Source organism: Mastigoproctus giganteus, chromosome 8, assembly GCF_048544385.1.
Source record: "Mastigoproctus giganteus isolate SK-2022 chromosome 8, ASM4854438v1, whole genome shotgun sequence".
In the NCBI taxonomy this organism is placed as follows: domain Eukaryota; kingdom Metazoa; phylum Arthropoda; class Arachnida; order Uropygi; family Thelyphonidae; genus Mastigoproctus; species Mastigoproctus giganteus.
This window is the reverse complement of record NC_143582.1, coordinates 34,375,449-34,397,959: the sequence shown is the minus strand read 5'-3', so window position 1 is coordinate 34,397,959 and position 22,511 is coordinate 34,375,449. Positions and strand designations below refer to the sequence as shown.

Sequence of the window (22,511 nt, the reverse complement as noted above, 5' to 3'; positions counted from 1 at the left end):
AATGGGCAAATGTACTTTTGACGTCGCTCCTTGTTGAACCGCTTTATATTGCGTTTGGTACAGGCCGCACAGTAGGCACCTCCGTAGCCAGGTGGGAAGGAGCAGCAGTGCGTAGCACACGCTTCTTGATTAGACCGGGGTTCGAGCCCGTCACCACCAAATACGGAGGATGCGGAAAGGTCAGGGAATGACCACCGCATATCCCGGAGCAATATGGCCTTAGTTGCTAATGCTCCTAAAAACCAAAATAACAAACAATAACAAACAGGCCGCACAGTAAAATTGCCGACATGACGTACATTGGATTACTGCTTCCTGATCTACTTTACAACGGAAGCACTTGGGAGGGCTTGTCAAAATTTCTGATTCTGCCATACTTTGCTTTTAGGTTGAAATTTGTCCGACTAATTACTTTTCTGCGAAGGATTAAAACCACTTGTATTTTAGGTGTTCTCTTGACAATGGTTTGCCTGTGTGGGTCGGAATAAGACGGGTTATACAGTGCCTTTATGTTCACTTCTGAGGATTAGTATTGATACAACCACTGTATTTCTGCTGAGAGGGGAGTTTTTAAAGTTGAAAGAATAGGAGAGTTTAACGTACCCTGGGGGTTCAGCAGCGCAGGGCTTTGTGACTTCTCAAGGTTGACCACGGTGTCGTCATATGCCTTTAGGGCACTAGTGTTTGCTGGCTGCATACGGGTTAGAGCTAATATAATGGAAACAATATCATAAAAAAGTATAAAACATGAAGTACCTGTTTGTTTGATGATAGAGATGATGGCTCATCCGTGTTGGGCGGAAGAAGAGCAATCTGTTGGTACTTGAATCATGCTGTATGGTCTTTGAGGTTGTCACAGACATTCTCTCGGATATGCCAGACAAGCTGTACTTGCTACCTGGGAGTCTAAAATGCTGATGGAACTGATATTCGGGTGACACTCAAGTCAAGTGGACCCAATTTCGGCGAAGTCCGGACGGTCTGTGACAGCCAAATCCTCTGCTTCCACCTTCATGATGATGGGACTGTTAGTAATCCTGGGTATAACCTCCATGCACAAGTACATGGTGGGTGACCATCCAGGTGTGAACCAACGTAAGCAGGGGTCAGGTGTGGTGCCCACACCACATGGAGGAACGTTCCCCTCTATATTACCAGGCATTACTAGGTGGTAGATGACTCTCATCAACCGGTGAAATACCACCACTTTGCTTATTGGAGGCTTGAAGTGATGGAACCCATGTTTAGTCTCTAGAGCTAAGTTCCGGTCAACCCTTCCCTATCTCTTCCATCATGCAGTATGATTGATGACTTTTGAGGTTATGATGAACGTCGTGGCGAGATCCAATATTCCATACATTTCGAGGGTACAGCTGTGAAATGGTGTTCGCATGCCGGCTGCTAGTTAGTACACCGGACCAAACCTATTGGTAACTCTCTAGGACGCTTCCGGATCAGCTAGTGTATAATCTTGCCACCTCTACTCTGCCAGATAGTGACTGGAGGGAGTCCGAGTAGTGTGTATGCGGGTAGCATTGTCGAGGCCACGTTATGTCAAGGATCTGGGTATATTCTTACCACGTGTATGCCATATCCAAAAATTTCATTACTTCATACAGCATGTCCCACCCGCTTTTTCTTACTATCGAATACACCATGAATTGTCAAACTAATAGAGCAAGCTTACCTGCAAAAAGATCTAAACCTCTCAAACACTTCCTAATTCATTTCACAAATATACGTGTTCTCAATTCTAATCTCAACGATGTCCATTTCCACTTGCAGTCTGCCAAACCCCATGTACTTTTTCTGACAGAATCTCAGTTATCGGTTGATTCAACTACTGCTCATCTCAGATGCCCAAATTATTCGCTGTATGATTCCTTTCACCTCAAAGGTGGTACTTGTGCATATGTCCATTCTGATATTCCCTGTCAGTGACTTGGCAATTTGGAATCTCCTCTCTTTGATCTTCTCTGGCTTAAAATCTCTCTACCACATTGTGTCAAATTCATCTGTTGTCTCTACCATTCTCCCAACTCCACCAATCACTTGGAACTCTTTGGCTTCCTCTCTTTGCAACTTGACTTTCTCCAGTCCATCTTTCCTAACAGCGAGGTAATTTTCCTTGGTGATTTTAATGTTCACAACTCCAGTTGGCTTCCGTTTTCTAGTCACACCGACCCAGCAGGTTGAGATGCTGAGGCTTTTGCAATTACTAATGACCTAGCACAGATTGTTCATTTACCTACAAGAATACCGGACAATCCTAACCATATAGCCAATACGCTTGATCGTTTTCTCTCAAAGAACCCTTCTAAGTACACGGTCGAAGTGAGAGGTCCTTTAGGCACTTCAGATCACAACTTGGTGATTGTCTCTTCTCCAATGGAACCTTAATCTCATGGCTATTCCCAACCTTGTGTTGTTTGGCATTACAAGAATGCAAAATGGGATGACCTGAGAGACTTCTTTTCCTTGGTCGAATTACTGTTTCAAAACTTCTGATGTCAACGTTTTGCTCAGATCGTGTCAGTGAAATTATTCTTGCAGGAATGGAATCCTTTATCCCACACACACTCCACTTTAAAATCTCGTCCTTTATCTAAACCTTGGTTTTCCAATAAATGTGCTAAGGCTGTTCAAGAGAAGAATGTTGCATATCGTAATTGGCTTGTTTCTGATTCTTCAGTTTCATTTTCTGCCTACACCAAAGCTCGCAACAATTGTAAAGCAGTTATTAATCAGTCCAAACTAGAGTTTGAACAGCCTAAGAGTAGAAAACTTGCTTCTTGCCCTAATGGGAGCCGAGCATGCATTCTGGTCTCTAGCCAAAGCTATTGGTCGCAACTTTTGCCCATCTCTGCTCCGACCTCTGTCCAAACCAGATGGTTCTGTTGTCACTTGAGCCAAGGATAAAGCTGACCTGCTAACATCCCATTTTTTTCTTCCAGCTCATGTATTAATGAACTTGGTAAAACACCTCCCACCATTCCCAACACGCTCCATTCAATGCCTCCTGTGGTCTTCCGTCAAAAGGATATCAGAAGGATTTTAATAAATCTTGATGCTAAGAAAGCTCCAGGTCCTGATGGTATTTCTCCACTTGTTCTCAAAACCTGTGTTTCTGAACTTACTCCTATTCTTTGCTGCCTTTTTTCACTTTCTTATTCCAAAGGTGTTTTTCCTTCTGCTTGGAAATTTGCTCATATCCAGCCAGTTCCTAAAAAGGGTGACAAATCCCTCCCATCCAATTATCGTCCCATTGCAATTACTTCTACTCTTTCTAAAGTAATGGAGAAATCAATTAATCACCAGCATGGATTCCGTCAGTGTCAATCCACTGGTGATATTCTGGCTTATGTTACCCATTTATGGACTATTTCAGTGGAAAGGTTCGGTGAAACACAAGTAGTTGCTCTTGACATCTCAAAGGCTTTTGATCGTGTTTGGCATAAAGGTCTTCTAAACAAGCTTCCATCTTATGGTTTGCCAACTGTTTTTAGTAATTGGTTATCCAGTTTTCTCTCAGATTGCTCACTGAGGGTGATGGTAGATGGCTCTCTGTCTTCTAACTTCTCCACTAATGCCGGTGTCTCCCAAAGTTCAGTTCTTTCCCCCACTCTTTTCCTCTTGTATATTAATGACTTTCTTCCATTGACTGGAAATCCTATCCATAGTTTTGCCGATGATAGCACATTGCATTCCACTTTCCAATTTGAGAAACCTTGTCCTGCCCAATCAGCTTCAACTTCTCGAAAATCTGCTTCCAATTCCTTAAATGTCGATTTTCAGGTAATTCTCCAGTGGGACAAAGACAACTTAGTTGATTTAAACCCTTCTAAAACTCACTCTTGTCTTATATCTCGCAAAAAGGATTCTTCTGCTCCTATGCTTATCTTTAGTGATACTCTGATTTCTAGGCAAAATGATATATCTCTTTTGGGGATTACCCTGACTTCTAATCTCTCTCTCTTGGCACAAGCACATTACAAATATTGCTTCCTCTGCATCTAAAAAACTTGGTTTTCTCTTTTGCTCTCAGCGTTAATTTTCTTCCAAACAGCTGCTCACTCTGTATAAATCGCAGATCTGCCCTGCCATGGAATATTGTTCCCACATCTGGGGTGGTGCCCCCAAAATCTCTCTCAGGCATCTTGATTCCATTCAGAAGAAGGCAGTTAGGTTAATTAATGATTCATCTCTAACAGAGTCTCTCCACTAGCTTTCTCATAGATGTACTGTTTCTGCTGCATGCCTCTTCTACAGATACTTCCATGGGCACTGTTCTTCTGAATTGTCTTCTATAATTCCCACTCTCTCTTTCAAAACAGTCCGAACACGTGCCGCCACCAGCCAACATCCATTTACTGTCCAACTTCAAACCAACATAACCAACTTTTCATCTTCCTCATTTATTCATTCAACTGCCGTTTTCTGGAACAACCTTCCTTCATGCGTATTTCCTGAAAATTACAATCTACAGAAGTTCCAAGTCCAATGTCAACAAATATCTTCTTTCGTCTTCTCAACCTCCAACCCAAGCATGGTATTAAGTACTATAGGTTCTAATACTTCTCGTGTTTGGGGTTCACATAAAAAAAAATAAATAAATAAATAAGTATCTAAAACTTGCTATCTATGAAGAGCATAACTGAACACGACATAACATCAACTCGTGCAAGCACACTCCCAATCTGTCTAAACAACATGACTTTCTTATGTGTAAATCATCTTAACTAACTTTGTGAGCTGTTTTGACACAATTACTCATAAGCTGGATTTAGGGAACAATTTCGACAGTTATTTGGATTTTAGCAAAGCATTTGAGTAAACCCTCATGAGAGGTTACTGTATAAGCTTGATCAGGTTGGGATTGCTGGTAAGATTCTAAGATGGATTGCTGGGTGACTGCAGGGCAGAAGGCAGATAGTTGTGATTAATGGATATTCTTCAGATTGGAGTGGAGTCCCTCGAGGATCAGATCTTGGACTACTGTTGTTTCTTATTTTCATAAATGACTGACGAAGGGAAAAAAAGGCATAATGTCAAAATTTGCAGATGTAAATAAAGACTGGCAGAGTCATTAATGATCGGTGTCAAGCAGCACTGCTTCAGGATGACTTGAACAGACTTCTAAGAAGTGGCAGGTATGTTTTAATGCTGCTAAATGCGAAATCTTAAACTTCTGGAATAACAGCTCATAAATAAATTACAAGCTTGGTGGGGTTGAATGGGTCTGTGCTGAGGCATTTTAGTACCTGAGACAAGAATGAAAAATTGCACCCTACTATTAAACCATGGCAATGTTGTTATCAATTATTTAATCTTTCTTTTGCACCCCTTTCAGTTTTTAATCTGAGGCAAGAGCCTCGTTCTTCTCACCCTTGACACTGCTCTGTGGTTGAATTAAAAACAGTGGAGAAGGAAAGAGTATGGGCAGATATGAAGTTTTCTGAACAGTATAAACAGGCAGCCAGGAAAGCCCATAGTGTCCTATCAGTGATTTATCAAATGTTATCTTGTAGAGATAGTGATGTTGTAATCCCACTGTATAAGGCAATTGTAAGACCACATTTGGAATACTGTTTTCGAGTATGGAGATCTTATCCGAAAAAAAGACATTGAGCTTCTTGAAAGGGTCCAAAGATAAGCAACTCGAATGGTGAGATTGGCAGAAGGACGACTGTATGAGGAATGACTCCGATTTATGTGGGCTACAGAGCTTGGCAATCAGCACCCCAGAGGTGACCTGATTGAGGTTTATAAGGCGTTGAGAGGGATGATTAAAATGAATTAAAGTGGAATTCTCACTTATAAAGAATTCCAGGCAACCATAAATTCATAAAAATAAATTTATGACCCTTAGGTCATAAACCTCAGGAGTTGAGGTTTAGATTGGATTTTAGGAAGTTTTCTTTTATTCTGCAAGTCATTGATTGCTGGATCAATCAAGTTGCCCTTGCAGGTAGTTGAAATTGACATTGATTTTGAATAAATTCAAAGGTCGACTGGATAGTTACCTGCTTTAGGAGGGAAGTATATAAGTTTCAATTTCTTACCTGCTTGTTTTTTTTTTTTTTTTTTTCCAGTGCAGCAGAAGCGTGTGGTTCCTTGCACAATATGGCAAATATTATTATTACTATTAATTGGCGCCTCCGTAGCCAGGTGGGCAGGAGCAGCAGTGTGTAGCACATGCTTCTTGATTAGACCAGGGTTTGAGCCCGTGACCACCAAATAGGAAAGGTGCGGAAAAGTCAGGGAACGACCACTGCATATCCCCGGAGCAATATGGCCTTAGTTGCTAATGCTCCTAAAAACCAAATAACATAACATAACATTACTATTAATTGCATTAGTTTTCAAGGAAAGTATTTTCAATATATATATATATATATATATATATATATGCGCGCACACACACACACGCATACATACATACACACACTGGTGTTCAAAGAAAGTGCATCACCTAGGAATTTCATATTTCTAACTCTTTTTCACGATGGTATGTTACATTAATGACTAGTATCAAAAATAGAAATATAAAAAAAAATATTTATTAATAATTAAGGCATAGCTAAGTAATATTTGACAGGTGCTCTCAAAATGTTCCAAAATGAACATTTGCAACCTTTATACAACAGTTTTGGTAAACACGACAATTATGGCTGAAATGTTATCAGAAGTTCTCAATTTGCTTCAGTTTATCATTTTAAATGGAAAACAAAATGAAAAGTTCACCAGGTGCAAACAATATTTAGTTGAACCGCCTCTGGCCCTGATGACAGCAGCACACCATTGAGGCATTGACAGGATCAATTTCTGAAGATAATCAACTGATAGTTTGTGGTTCCAAACACGAATTATGGCTTCCTGAAGTTTAAGAAGGGTCTTTGGTTTCTTTCTGGAAACTGCAGATTCCACACGATGCCAACAGTTCTCTATAGGATTCGAGTCCAGGCTGTTTCCCGTCCAGCTAAGAGTTGTTGTAATGGACCGTTCTTCCAACCATTTTTTTACCTGTAACAAATGTAAACACATTACTGTCGAACCTCTAATGCAGAAATGAAGCTAAAGTAACTACAGAAGTGCCTATTTACACTTTTCACCCGATGAAAAGGAGCAGAATCATCCTGAAAGATGCAGTTACTTGTCAGGTTGAAATGGTCTCTAATGGTTAGCAGCAATTTGCCTTCCAATATAGCCAGGTATCCATTGGCATTTACAGAACTGTTTATAAACTGCAGATGACCTAATCTGCGATATGAAATGTTACTGTGTGAGTTTGACTGGTAGGGGATTTCACTGTAGACACCATACAGTCTGGATGGTATTCTTCACCACGTCTATGGCGAATTGTTTGTCTCCCATCAGAGCCATGCAGGTTGAATTTCTTCTCATCCGAGAAAATAACTGACTTCCACTGCTCGGGGGTCCATTTGACATGCTCCTTACACCAAATTAATTCGGCCTTTTTCATTTTTTGTGTGAGGAGAGGCTTCTTCTTAGGATGATGGGCTACAAGTCCATTTTTGAAGAGGCATCTTCTGACTGTTTCTGCACTTGCTACCACTCCTGTATGTTCTTCCCATTTTCTTTTCAGCTCAGACGAAGAAGCTTTACTGTTTTAAGGCATAAGTGCTTCAAATGGCAGTCCTGTTTTGGCGTAGGGATTAGTTTTGTGTCCTGTTCCTTTTTTCCTATCAGCAAAACCAGTAATTTTGAGTTTGGAAAGAAATCTACTCACTGTTGACTGATTACAAGACACTATAAGCAATATGATGGGAAGAACATCCTTCCTCATGTAAAGCAACAATAGCACTCTTTCTTCGTGACATCAACTGCATGTAACTCACTATCCTGACACAAACAAGGAATGACTGCAACTCTTGCAGAGTGTACTTATATAGCCGAAAGTAACAGTTGATGCAATATTATGTCATCACCTAAGCGTGTCAATCTTATCTGATGCAATCTGTAAGAAATATTGCCATATACTTATGTCATTCATATGACAATTACAATTTTAAGGGGTGATGCACTTTCTTTGAACACTAGTGTTTGCACAGTTTCTGAAATGAACTATTAGCTACCCCTTTTTTTTTTTTTTTTTTTTTTTTGCTTAGGTTCCAAAGTTTTTATTTATTTTTCTTAACATAACTATTCAACACACAACAAAATTTCTGTCACATACAAAGTTACAAAAATTGCGTTAGTAAGATAAAGGAATTTTCAAAAAAAATAAATAATAGCTTGAAAAAAGCAATTGGTACCAGAAATTCATTTATTTTCTTGAATTTGAAATTTCAAATTTTAGTCGAAAATCAGTAGATGGATGAGCTTGCATATTTCAGGATAAAATTTTACTATTTGGTTCCATGTTAGTCAGCTTGGTGCAATCTAGTTCAAGATTCAGTTTGTTCATTATTTGTTTTCAATGAAGCCTTGTATAAAAACCAGTTTCACATAAGTAAATTGTTCAGAACTGAATTAGAAAGTGTAATGCTTTGTCAGAAAGAGTGGAATATTCAGTTCTTCTTGACCTGACTTTGTAATTGTTGAATTCAAATTGTAGCCTTCCATTATAAGTCAGATCAATCAGCTGTTCTTTTTCTTACACTGTTGTATTTTTAAGAATTAAGTAATTAAAACAAATGGATTTTGTACCCAGTTAAGTTCAGCATACTCATAATCACTGTCAGAGCATTCCTTGCAACAAAAGTTAAGACAAAGTTTAGTAGATACCTGTGTTATCTACTAACCTTGTCATTTTCAACTAAAATAACATTACAACTTTTTGCATCAGTCACCTTCAATCTAGTTTTATAATACTTTAATCTTTATCATTCATGGAAAATGGTGTCATACTGGGACTTAAGTTTAATTAAACTTAAGTAATATTAATTCATTGAGATGCCAAAAATATCCACAAGTTAAAATAACTGCATAGCCCAAATTAATTTGTGAAACAGTTTCTCATCTTAGATTTACTTTTTGTTTATAGAGGTAAACTTGAATTGCATTCAAAGAGCATTTGCTGAAACTTTTCTCTGAGAGAGGCATCTGACACCGCTACGAACAATCAGTTTGGTATGAAGGCCACCCATTTTGCACATAAAATAGACAATAAACAACAATAGTTCCTTCACAAAGTTAACAGTTTTTACTTCCTGATTAAGAATGCCTTTTAAATAACTTGACATATTTGAGGTTAAAGCTTTCCTGTGGATGCTACACTGAGTGAATTTACAGTTGCTGGATATTTCTTTTATTTTAGCTGTCAGTCCTTCATATTTTACAGTCATAGAATGCGAATCCATCTGAAACTGGAGTCTAGGAAAATCGATCGCCAGCAATTTACCGCCGCGTCAGTTTATCGCGTTTTAACGTCTAGAAGCAATGAGATTTGTTTGGTCAACTCATAAAAAGTTATTTTTTATTTAAGTTTCTGCCTTAAGCTATGATTAGCATATTTTTGGAATTCTATGAACTGTTAGGGGATAGTATGGACATAAAAAAACACATGTATGGAAATATGTAATTTAATAGGTAGATTATGTATTTTAATAGTTACAAAAATAATCAAAAAATCCATTATTTGAACAATATAACAATTGGTTAATTTTAAACTAAACTAATTATAACATTAGGTATGTCATAGTACACTGCAAAAATTCAAAATGAATGTTTGTTAGTGCATATGATGAACGGGGTGATATTGTTTATCTAAGGTATAGCGCATAATATTTCTTATTAATTTACATACTGTGTTGTAAATATTAGTTTCTTAGTAATTAATTATCCCAACATGACTGATTCTGAAGATTGCATAAACATTCATTTTGAATTTTTGCAGTGTACTATGACATACCTAATGTTATAATTATATCTAGAAAATAAACTCATACACCGACCATTGGACAAAATTTACTGTAACTAAAATTTTTACAAATAGTATAAAAACAAATTATTTACAATAAACTAATAATTGTATATTGCGGAATACTAAAAACTGTAATAAAAGTTCGTGTACCATAAAATAAGCTAAAATATAAAATTAAAAGCGCTAAAAACCTGGAGCTTTCGACAGCGTCAGCTCTCTTCTTCAACAGTAATATGACTTTCTGCAACATCTCCTTAAATAGCAGGTTCACGGTACCTCCACACATGATATTTCTCCACGTGGTTCAATCGGCACATGATCAGAACCGGAAGCGGAAATGTCTCGGGTACGTGGCAAGTAAAATCGTTCATCCGAACTTAATACAATCAAATCTCCCCGGAGGACGCTATTATTTTGGATCGTGCACACGGATACTGGGAGCGTAAATGGCTCGAGGGTTTACGGTTTGGCTCATCCAGTAAGAATACCATGAATAGAGATAGAGGCATGCGTATTCATCCTATTTTTGAAACAATTGTATTAAGTTCGGATGAACGATTTTACTTGCCACGTACCCGAGACGTTTCCGCTTCCGGTTCTGATCATGTGCCGATTGAACCACGTGGAGAAATACCACGTGTGGAGGTACCGTGAACCTGCTATTTAAGGAGATGTTGCAGAAAGTCATATTACTGTTGAAGAAGAGAGCTGACGCTCTCAAAAGCTCCAGGTTTTTAGCGCTTTTAATTTTGTATTTTAGCTTATTTTATGGTAGACGATCTTTTATTACAGTTTTTAGTATTCCGCAATATACAATTATTAGTTTATTGTAAATAATTTGTTTTTATACTATTTGTAAAAATTTTAGTTATTTGTTTGTACAGTAAATTTTGTCCAATGGTCGGTGTATGAGTATATTTTCTAGATATGAGTTTTCCCGACCTCAGAGGCCTCTTTCAGGATAATGTTATAATTAGTTTAGTTTAAAATTAACCAATTGTTATATTGTTCAAATAATGGATTTTTTGACTATTTTTGTGATACATGTAACTATTAAAATACATGATCTACCTATTAAATTACATATTTCCATACAAGTGTTTTTTTTTATTTCCGTACTATTCCCTCACAGTTCATAGAATTCCAAAAATATGCTAATCATAGATTAAGACAGAAACTTAAATAAAAAATAACTTTTTACGATTTGACCAAACACATCTCATTGCTTCTAGTCGGTAAAATGTGATAAACTGACACGGCGGTAAATTGCTGGCGATCAATTTTCCAGACCCCCTGAAACTGATGTATTTATGCCAGTTTGTTCTATTTTTTGTTATAAAATGATCCAGTTTATTAAAAAAAATTGCTCTGCACTTCAGGATGGAAATTACTCAGTAGAAATTTCTTTATATTATTTACTCACAAAATAACATTTGATTTGATAAAACTTAATTCGTGGAGTTATGCACACTTACACAGGAATATTGAATTTGTTTTTGCTAACAATTATGGCTTACAAGTTATAAATGTTTTATGTTGCAGTGGGAAATTATTTTTATTCCAGAAATAAAGCAAACAATCATTGGTTGTGACAAAAAGTTAATAAGGAAGTGTACCAGTTGCTTAGGGTTTTGCAAGTTGTATGTGAAGGTTTACAATGCTTTGACTTGTGAATATTACTGATAGGCTGTATTTTTAAATCAGCTTTGGCAGTATGGTATCTAATAATCTTACACATATGATTTCAGCTTTTGAGGTGAAGGATCAACTCATAAAAGATACACTCATAAAATATAAAAAGTAAAGAATAAGCAGGGTTACTAAAGAAGAAACAGAACTTAGATACGTTTGAGTGAATATTATTATAATGTTTTGACAAGTAACTTTATGAGACAGTAATTCCTGACTTATCTGATTACAAAGGTAATTTGATGTTGGTGTACAAATTTCTTTTGCCTTTGTAGTTATGAGTAATGTTTGTCTTATTACTGTGTCAGATTTTGTTAGTTTATGTATTTGTATCAAATGTTTGCCTTATTTCTTGAATAAGAATAATTTCTTGTAGCTGTTAACATTGTACATATAACATTTGTAATTCACAAAAACAAAGCAAATGAATTAAATAGATTTCATTAAAGTTCTTTTGTCACAATTTGTATGGTTTCCTTTTCAACAGATAAACTTGTGTAAAACTTAGCATTTAACAGTCTTAGAAGTATAAAAATAAATTTATAGAAATTATACAGATATCATAGAGAAAATATTTCTTATATTTTACTATATCTGGTGAATGAATATAACTTTGTGAAACAAGTCTGTTAATAGTATAAAAATGTACGTGGTATGATTTTTACATGAATTCCTTACTAGATTTTTTGTATCCAGGGTGTTTCAAAAGTATGTGTAGAAAATCATAGAAACATTTCAAGCATGTCTGATTATGAACAGGTGCAGGAGCTGTTTGAATTTTAAAAATATCTATGGAGTTTTGAATGGTAAAAAAAATAATAAAAATTGTTTTAAAAAACTAAAGAATAAGCTGGCACATGTCTGCTTATACATAATTATTTTTATTCTTTTTTACCATTCAAAACTCCATAGTCATTTTTTGAAATTTGGCCAGGCTTAGCTGTATAACCATTCACCATTGGACAGATGTTTCTAACTTTAGTTCTTATTTTGGTCTGCAGAATATACCTAGAATTTTTAATAGCTATTCTTGAAACATCTTGTACGCTTGGCGACTTTTCTTTATTCGTATTGCTAAAGTTACAAATTGGAAGGCTAGAAAATTTTTCCGGAAATCTATTGCCAAGTAGTTGAGAGGTGATTACAATACAGGGCAGTTGGAAAATTTTACTACTTATATGAAAAAAATAGTTGTTAAAAATACAGCCTGTATATGACAGCAGTAACTTAACATCGCACTGTTATTCTACTGTCTCCACTTGTTTCTGGATTAATGTTTGAAGCTTATTTCTCCTCTATAAAAAAAGTGGTAACATAATTCCAGTCATCCTGTATTATAAGTAATACTTTTGTTATCAATAACCACATAGTCTGACAGAAAAGAATAGCGAAAGCTTAAAAAGCGGTACTCACCTTGAAATTAATCTGTGATGGTTTACTTAGGTAGCGTGGTTAATGTTTAAGTTGAATTGTTAAATTGAATAATTAAAAGGGAGGGAAGTAGGTAAAAGTTGACTGAGTTAAATAGGCACAAGGAAATAGAAGTGTACACACATCCAATCCTTGGTTGTCATCGAAATAAAAGAAAAGAAAAGAAAAGAATATTTAAAAACTGTAAGTGAATCCGGTGAAGCCAATAGTCTTTACGAGGACTTTCGTTAGTTAAAGAACGTCTTCAGTTGGCAATGTGTGGGGAGAGAACGTGCATGGTATTTTAAGAATAAAAAATTATACTCTCGTGATGCCTTTTTAGACATGTGGGAACTTTAATCTCGAGAGGTTCCAAATTGGGGAAAGATTGAAGGGGAGTTTAGAATTTAGAATTTTGAGGTTAGAGTGGTGCTTGTACCATTCAGTAACTAGGGCTTCATATTGAAGTATTCTGTAGCTGGATTTTAGTTTAATGATGGAAATGGCAGAGTTGATGAGTGGGTTGTGGTTGTGAGTCTGGGCATGAGTTGTAAGTTCTGTGACAGATTGGTTAGACATGAGACTATGGAAATGGTAGTAGGCACGGGTGTTGGATGTTTTTGATGAGCCAAATTTAGTAGTGGTACTTCCGATATAACATGTGTTGCAGTTTTGTTGACAATTAATGAGGTATATAATATTATTAAGGTCGTTTGTAGGATATTTGTATGTGTCTTTATAGGTGCTGAAGAAGGATCCTAATTTGTTGTAGGTGGAAAAAACAAGGGAGATATCAGTGTTGTTAAATAGGCGTCGGAACTGTCCTGCTAGTTCATTGTGGTAAGGGAGAACTATGCGGATGTTTGTTTTATTTTTGTCTTTAGTTGGGGTGTTAGATTTAATTTTATTTTTAGCGTTAAGGATTGTATTTAAAATAAGTTGGTGGGGGTAACCTCTGGATATAAATTTGTCAGTAATATACTGTATTTCATTGTGAAGGTCAGTGGGTAAGGAACTATACTTTAGTGCATTGTGAATTTGGTTATATAAAACTGCCTTTTTAGTCTTTAGAGGGTGATGAGAAGCAAAATGTAAGTATTTGCCGGTGTTTGTATTTTTCCTGAAAATTTTCTTATTTAATTTTGTGCCTAGTAAGAGTAAGGAAATTTATCTGATTATTTTGTCCAATTTCAAGGGTGAATTTAAGTCTATCATGTACAGAGTTAAGTTTTACGAAGAGGTTACCAATAATGGATCTGTTGCCTATTACAAGAATGTCGTCGCCATAGCACATGTATAGTTTTAGTTCAGGGGGAAAGGAGTGTAGAATTTGGCCTTCAATGGCGGCTAGGTAGATTTCGGATAATGGAGCCGAAATCCCCAGTCCCATTGGACTGGGGATTTCGGCTCCATTTATATAACCAAATTCACAATGCACTAAAGTATAGTTCCTTACCCACTGACCTTCACAATGAAATACAGTATATTACTGACAAATTTATATCCAGAGGTTACCCCCACCAACTTATTTTAAATACAATCCTTAACGCTAAAAATAAAATTAAATCTAACACCCCAACTAAAGACAAAAATAAAACAAACATCCGCATAGTTCTCCCTTACCACAATGAACTAGCAGGACAGTTCCGACGCCTATTTAACAACACTGATATCTCCCTTGTTTTTTCCACCTACAACAAATTAGGATCTTCTTCAGCACCTATAAAGACACATACAAATATCCTACAAACGACCTTAATAATATTATATACCTCATTAATTGTCAACAAAACTGCAACATTGTTATATCGGAAGTACCACTACTAAATTTGGCTCATCAAAAACATCCAACACCCGTGCCTACTACCATTTCCATAGTCTCATGTCTAACCAATCTGTCACAGAACTTACAACTCATGCCCAGACTCACAACCACAACCCACTCATCAACTCTGCCATTTCCATCATTAAACTAAAATCCAGCTACAGAATACTTCAATATGAAGCCCTAGTTACTGAATGGTACAAGCACCACTCTAACCTCAAAATTCTAAATTCTAAACTCCCCTTCAATCTTTCCCCAATTTGGAACCTCTCGAGATTAAAGTTCCCACATGTCTAAAAAGGCATCACGAGAGTATAATTTTTTATTCTTAAAATACCATGCACGTTCTCTCCCCACACATTGCCAACTGAAGACGTTCTTTAACTAACGAAAGTCCTCGTAAAGACTATTGGCTTCACCGGATTCACTTACAGTTTTTAAATATTCTTTTCTTTTCTTTTCTTTTATTTCGATGACAACCAAGGATTGGATGTGTGTACACTTCTATTTCCTTGCGCCTATTTAACTCAGTCAACTTTTACCTACTTCCCTCCCTTTTAATTATTCAATTTAACAATTCAACTTAAACATTAACCACGCTACCTAAGTAAACCATCGCAGATTAATTTCAAGGTGAGTACCGCTTTTTAAGCTTTCGCTATTCTTTTCTAGTCTATTAACACGGTACTTGAAGATTTCTAAAAATTTTGTATTGCCACATAGTCTGACATTAAAAAGAGTTGAAGTTGCTCACAGAATAGCAAATGACTGAATTAATATTTCAGGGAAGTTATAATTTATGGATTTTGTATGTCAGGTGTGGATTAACCAAGGTGATATTATCCTTGTTGGCTTGAGAGATTACCAAGATGCCAAGGCAGATGTCATTCTGAAATATAATCCTGATGAAGCTCGAAATCTGAAATCATATGGTGAATTGCCTGAACATGGTAAGACTTTGTTAAAATTGGGAAATTTTAGTAATTTAATTTTTTTTTCTCTTTTAAAACATTAAAAAAACAAACATGTTTTGTGTGTGTAAATTCCAAATTGTCTGGTTTACAGGTTTGCATTTTTCTTTATTTTATTATTTTTATTTTTTTTATAATTATGTTGTATAACTGTGAGCTACTCATAACAAGGTGTGTCTGAAAATTTTTAAGACTGGTTTTTTGCTGCTAGTGGCATACACTGGCCACTGTTGAAACTACTCACTATCAAGTCTGAACTGGCTCTGTGCCAGGTTTCATCAGTGTGCACAAAGATATTCTCCTGGAAAGTTGTGTTTCAGTTGGCATGGTAAAATCACATCATCATGGATTCAAGGAGGACCGAGCAAAAGAGTGGCAATAAAATTTGGTTTTAAAGCAGGAAAAAGTGCAACTGAGACAGTTTTAATGGTGAGTGCAGCTTATGGACATAAGCACTGTCGTGATCCAACATTTTTTACTGGTAAGGGTAATTCCATAAAGAGTGGGAAGATGTTCAGGATGATACGTGGGATGGTCACCCATCCCAGTCTCATACGGACTTGACCATCAAAAACGTTTGGCAGCTGTTAATGGAAGATCATTGCATGTCCCTCTGAATGCTGGCAGATCAGCTTTACATCAGCAAGAATACTCTGCATTTAATTGTAAAAGATTTGATAAAAAGGAAAGTGTGCTCGCACTTCGTACTGCATGCATTGATGATGGAACAGGAGGAGGAACAAGTTTCTGCATGTCGAGATTTTATTGAGATGAAAGGCAGCAATCCAGACATTTTTTTTTTTGAAGAATCATAATTGGTGATGAATCCTGGTGTGTTGCGTACAAACACAAAACAAAAAGACGATCAGCTGCATGGGTTGGAGAAAATTCACCAAGGCCGAAGAAACATTTTTGATATTTTCTTGATTGGCAAGGAGTTATGCACAAAGAATTTGTACCAGAACGACAGACAGTCAACTCTAAATTTTACAGGTGTCATGGACAAAGTGTTGAAAAGAATTTGGCATGTTAGACCAGATTCAAATGAGCTATGTGAGTGGATCTTGTTTCATGACAATGTACCTTCACACAGTGTAACCTTCATCAAGCAGTTTCTTGCACTGAAGGGAGAGTTGCAGTACTTTACTATCTCCTATATTCGTGGATTTGGCACCTGCTGATTATTTTCTGTTCCCCGAAGTGAAATCCCACCTGAAGTGGTTTCAAACACATTGCCTTTCAGGAGTTTCCTAATTTGGGGTCATACAAAAATTCCTTCCTTAAGTTTGGCATATGTTAAATTAGGAAACACACTTTTCAAGTATGCAAATCTGTTACCTTCTTTATCTAGGCCCTTCATGAAATTTTTCATCAATCCAAGTTTGATGTGTATGGGTGGAAGAAGAACCTTGTTTGATTGCACTAAAGGAATATATCGTACATTACATTTTTTTGGTATGAACTTCCTGCTTGTCCCAGTGTTGCAAAACGTGTTCTTCTGTCGCACAGCTGTCCCACAAACACAAAAACCAATATTTTGTGAAAACCCTGCAAACCAATAACCTTAAGATCGTTGCATATGTTCCAACCATAATCGTGGTATTTTATAGCATGTAGTACCTTAGACACACTTTCATGACTTTCTTTAAGTCCAACTGAATGAAATAAGGAACTGATAGAAATTCGTTGCCATTATGAAGTAAAACTGCTTTTAAACTTAATTTTGAGGCATCTATGAATAAACGCTATTCATCTGACTTATGCACTACACCTAGTTCCTTCAGAAGTCCAATAATGTCTTTGCAACTGTCCTCTGTAGCAAAATATTTGGAAACTTTTCATGTCTTTTTCAAAATTGAAATCTTTGTTCCTACTGCTAGTATATTCCACTGCTGTAACCTAGAACCTAACAGTTCAACTTGTTCTTTCAACAAATTTAAGTCTCGAACCAAATCATTTAACTCCTCTTGTTTGATTAAATGTACCTTACTACCTCAGCTTACTGGCTGATAGTCGACATCTTGTGATGTGATGTGGAGGCTTCCTGGGAATTCTCAGCTTGAACTTGATCACTATTATCTTCCCCACTACTATTATCCCAAGTTTTGGGGGACACTGGTACTGGCAAATCATCGCTGTGTGGAATGGGCTGAATTGCAGAAGGTATATTTGGATATATTATAGTGTTTGCTTTTTTTTTAAACATACCAGATATATTTTTCATACAGAAGCAGCAATTATTAATATGGTTTGATGGTTCTCGCCAAACCATAGGGACTGCAAAAGGTAATGCTTTGAATTTGCCATGTAGCCACTTCCTAAGGTTTGTTGTACAGGTAATACAACACTTGTGAGGTGCCCAAGGTTTGTCTTGATCACCAATTTTACATCCGGAAAAAAGAAAACAAAGTTTTGTGATATCATTTATGTTTTTCCTTTGAGCCTCTGGAGTAAACCATCCACAAACATAACAAAAATTGTCTGGATGATTGATGCACTTCCTATGTGTCTGCTTATTCGTTGTAGCACTGAAGGAATTCTGAAAATGTAAATTCAGTTTTTAACTCTACAATATAGAAACAACGCAAATTCAATTTTTATCACTACACAGGTGGGGCAACTTACTAGTTCTACTCATGTGAAATCACTGAAAGGAAAAAATATTTACAAATCAGCAGGTAGAGCCGGAAATTATTTTACTACTACTGTAAGTGTTGTGGGCTGCACCCTCCTACTCTCCAGGGGCTATTTATGTTTGGAGGATAGATTTTCAACCCCGAGAACATGTTACAATCAGTTAATACTTGGAAAACCTTGGCACGGCCTACAAAAATCCTTACCAAAAACACTAAGTGCTCCCTTCAAATTGTAAATTGTTGCATCGGAATTTGAACCTAAAAACCATAGGGAGAAGTCTATGTTTATCACAAGAAAGCCGAGGCCAGAATCAATTGCTAAAATTAAGAGAATTAGCTTATATATGTTAAAATACAATCAATTTGTCATACAAACTAGATTGTGCAAAATTGGAATACTTTGGTAAAATGTAACCCCCTCTGTATTTAATAACTATGACGTGATGTGAAACTATGATGGTGATTTTTGAAATCTATGCATAAAAATTGGTTAAAAACAGCATTTAAGTTCTTGGAGGTAAAAATCGTATTGGCTAGTGTAATGTGCCAAGCAGTGCTCTTTCAGGATGACTTGAACAGAATTAAAAAATGGTCAGAGAAGTGGTAGCTGTTTTAATGCTGCTAAATGCAAGGTCTTACACTTGGAGAATAACAACCCATTAAATATATTACACACTTGGTGGGGTTGAATTAAAAAATAGTGGAGAAGAAAAGAGATCTGGAAGTTACAGTGTGGGCAGATATTACGTTTTCTGAACAGTGTAAGCAGGCAGCCAGGAAAACCTGTGGTGTCCTATTAATGATTTATCGAATGTTATCCTGTAGAGATAGGGAGGTCATAATTCCACGTATAAGACAATTGTAAGACCACATTTAGAATACTGTGTTCAAGTATGGGGACCTCATCTAAAAAAGACATTGAACTTCTTGAAAGGTTCCAAAATGTGCAACTCGAATGGTGAGATTGGCTGTAGGATGAGGTATGAGGAAAGACTCCGATTATGTGGACTACAGAGTTTGGCAACCAGGCACTTCAGAGGTAACCTGATTGAGGTTTACAAGGCTCTGAGAGGGATTAGTAAAATGAATGAAGGTGCAATTCTCACTGATGTAAAAAATTCCCAAACTAGGGTTCATAAATTCAGACTAAAGTGCTCAAAGTTTAGATTAGATTGGAGAAAGCTTTCTTTTAGCCTGCGAGTCATTGATTGCTGGAACAAGTTGCCTCCGCAGTTAGTCGACACTGACAGTTTGAATAAATTCAAAGGTCATCTGGATTGTCAGCTGTACGAGCAGGGAAGCATATAATTTGTATTTTCTTACTTTCCTGGATTTTTTTACCAGCGCACCAAAGGCCACTATATGGCAAATACTATTACTATTTCTTTTTAGATTTTATTAAAAATTGAAATGCAACATGCATTTCATGTACTATGGTTTAATAAATTAAACAAGTATCATCTACCTCAGATCATAATATGCTGTAAACACTTTTATAATATACTTTGATTGTTTCTCCTGTATTTTAGTAGCAATTGAAAAATAAGTTGAATTTCATGTTCTGCTGTGATTAATATAATATGTAAATACTGTAATACCTTGTGTAATGCGGTTTTGATCAGCATGGGTTTTGCTATAACGCGATTTATAATTTTAAAACAAAAACAAAATGGTTTATGATTTTAAATGATCTTTCAATGTTGCTCAGGAAGGGTGAAGATGTTTCATAATTTTCTTATGAATGCCGATCCTAGCATCAAACGAAGCTCTAGAGTTCGACATGCTTTAGAAAATGCAGTTTGTTGTAATAGAGACATACATAGTTGAGAAACAGAAGAAAAAAGTGTGTACAAACTTTATTGTTGAACCTTTTTTCAAAACAATAAAAAATTGTGGCAAAGGTAAAGAAAGCCCACATGAGAAGTATGCAAAAGTTCAATAAATTTACTGGTAAAAGTACTTTGCCATAATGGCATTTGCATCATTGCTCGCTCGGTAAACATACAGTGGGTGTTATTGGTCAGGAGTAGAAATTGAATCCCGTGTGAGCTTGAACCTCTCCCGAAGTGGAGGGGGTAACCTGACCTTTTTTCTTTAGAATCACTGGTGGATAAATTGTTTATTGAGGAAAAAAAGGCAAAGGTAAAAGAAGCCCACATGAGAAGCACGGCAAACTCCGAAAAAGTTTACTGGTGAAACTACTTTACTGACATTTTTCACGATCCCAGAACCTCCAATATGACTCCGTTCGTGATTCTAAAGAAAGAAAGAAAAAAAGGTCAGGTTACCCCCCCCCCACTTCGGGAGGGTTTAAAGTTCCCATGGGATTCAACTTCTACTCCAGACCGATAACACCCACCATCTGTTTACCAAGCGAGCAACAATACAAATGCTGTTATAGCAAAGTACTTTTACCAGTAAATTTCATCGAACTTTTGCGTGTTTCTTGTGTGGGCTTTCTCTACCTTAGCCAAAATTGTTTCTGGCTTTTAGTAATAAACATTTCTAAGAATACATGTTTTTAATTTTTTGGTACCAAATAATAAACAGTTGATTGCCAGTAAGGCATTACAGTATAATTAAAGACCGGCAAGGCATACATTTGGCAAAAAATAATAATAATAAAAAAAAAAAAAAAAAATCCATCATATGTAATAATGTATTGATTAGCGTGGTACTTCCTTGGAACCAATTAACCATGTTATACAAGGTATTACAGTGGGGGTAACTCAACTCTCTTATAACATGGTTATTAGATTCCTATAAGATATCATGTGCGAAACCGTGTTATATGGGACTAAGAAAAAGTACAAAAAAGGGGATTTACGTTCCAAAAGCTAACAAAAATGCACCATTCTAGATTTCGTGTACCTTCTGCTCTCTTTAAAAAAATCAGTAATCTGGATTTGTTTTCTTTTGCTTGATAAATCTCTGGATTTCATCATATGGAACTAAGCATTTTTGAAGCTCCCTTTTGAACTTTGGGCTCCTTTCATTCAAGAATCTGCATTAAAAAAAAGATGATTCTAATTGCTTGGCTAATGTTATGTCTTCCCCCATTGCTTTTTATTGTAAAATTTGGAAGTTTAGAATTTTCATCTGTGCTATCATCCTCTAAATTGATTTGGTTTTACCTCCGATGCCATTTGCACAAAATCCACTATGTTGGCCCCTTTTTCTACTAGTAATTCTTGAACGTCTTCAGTAATCATATTAATTTTTTAGAAGCATTGGCGATTAAGGCCACGTTACTCTGTATATTGTCTATAAATTGCATGTGTCCTGAGGTCGATTTTCTGTTTTGTTGGATGAAAAACCCAAGTTTCCGGAAGCGAAAAAGCCATGCTACCCTCACCTGAACTCGACTGACTCAGCCACATTGTGAAAAGACCCATAAAAATTCCTATCATCGACGGGATTCTAAATCAGGTCTTTTCCACCTGGTGTGGGGGAGGAAGGCAATTCTGTCAACTGTGCTACCTGTGAGGGCTTCAGTAGTCATTTCATCAAAACCTTCCCCTCCTACCAGTGTAGCAAGTTCTACTATCGCACAGATTCCGTTTTCTGCCAGTTCGATCATATTTCCTGAATGAACTGACTCTGGCCATACATTTTTCCACATGCATTTAACGTTGACGGTTTTACTTCTTTCAGCGATAAACCTATGATTCTGATACAGTTCGCAATTGAGAAATGTTTCCATGCCTCCATTACTTCAATAGATTCGGAATAAATTTTTTCCAAAATCCATTGTAACAATTTTCTGATGTAATGAGTTTTAAAGGTGGATATAATGCCTTTATCTAACTGCTGAATGAAATAAGTTGAATTAACCCATTAGAACTGTGGCAGTAGGAACATAACTTCAATGTTTGGATGACTTAAATCTTTTGGATGGCCTGGTGTACTATCCAATAGTAATAAAGTTTTGAAATCTTGATTTTTCAACAAGTACAAGTTCAATAGCACAGATTGTAACACGGGATATCCCAACAAAATAAAGTACAGGGATTTCTCAATTTTTTTTTTTTTTTTACCCCCCACTAGCAAGTCAACAGCGGGGATTCAAAAAAGAGTGGAAATGTTGAAAAATT

The 22,511-nt window shown here is 36.4% G+C and overlaps 1 protein-coding gene across 1 annotated transcript in view; it reads left to right on the top strand.

The window, feature by feature from the left end:
- eIF1A (eukaryotic translation initiation factor 1A) overlaps nucleotides 1-22,511 on the top strand; it is a 103,344-nt gene that overhangs the window by 70,505 nt on the left and 10,328 nt on the right. The window contains exon 4 of the mRNA XM_090379293.1: nucleotides 15,628-15,760. Within this exon, the coding sequence (XP_090235419.1) occupies nucleotides 15,628-15,760 (133 nt within the window). The remainder of the gene's footprint in view (nucleotides 1-15,627; nucleotides 15,761-22,511) is intronic.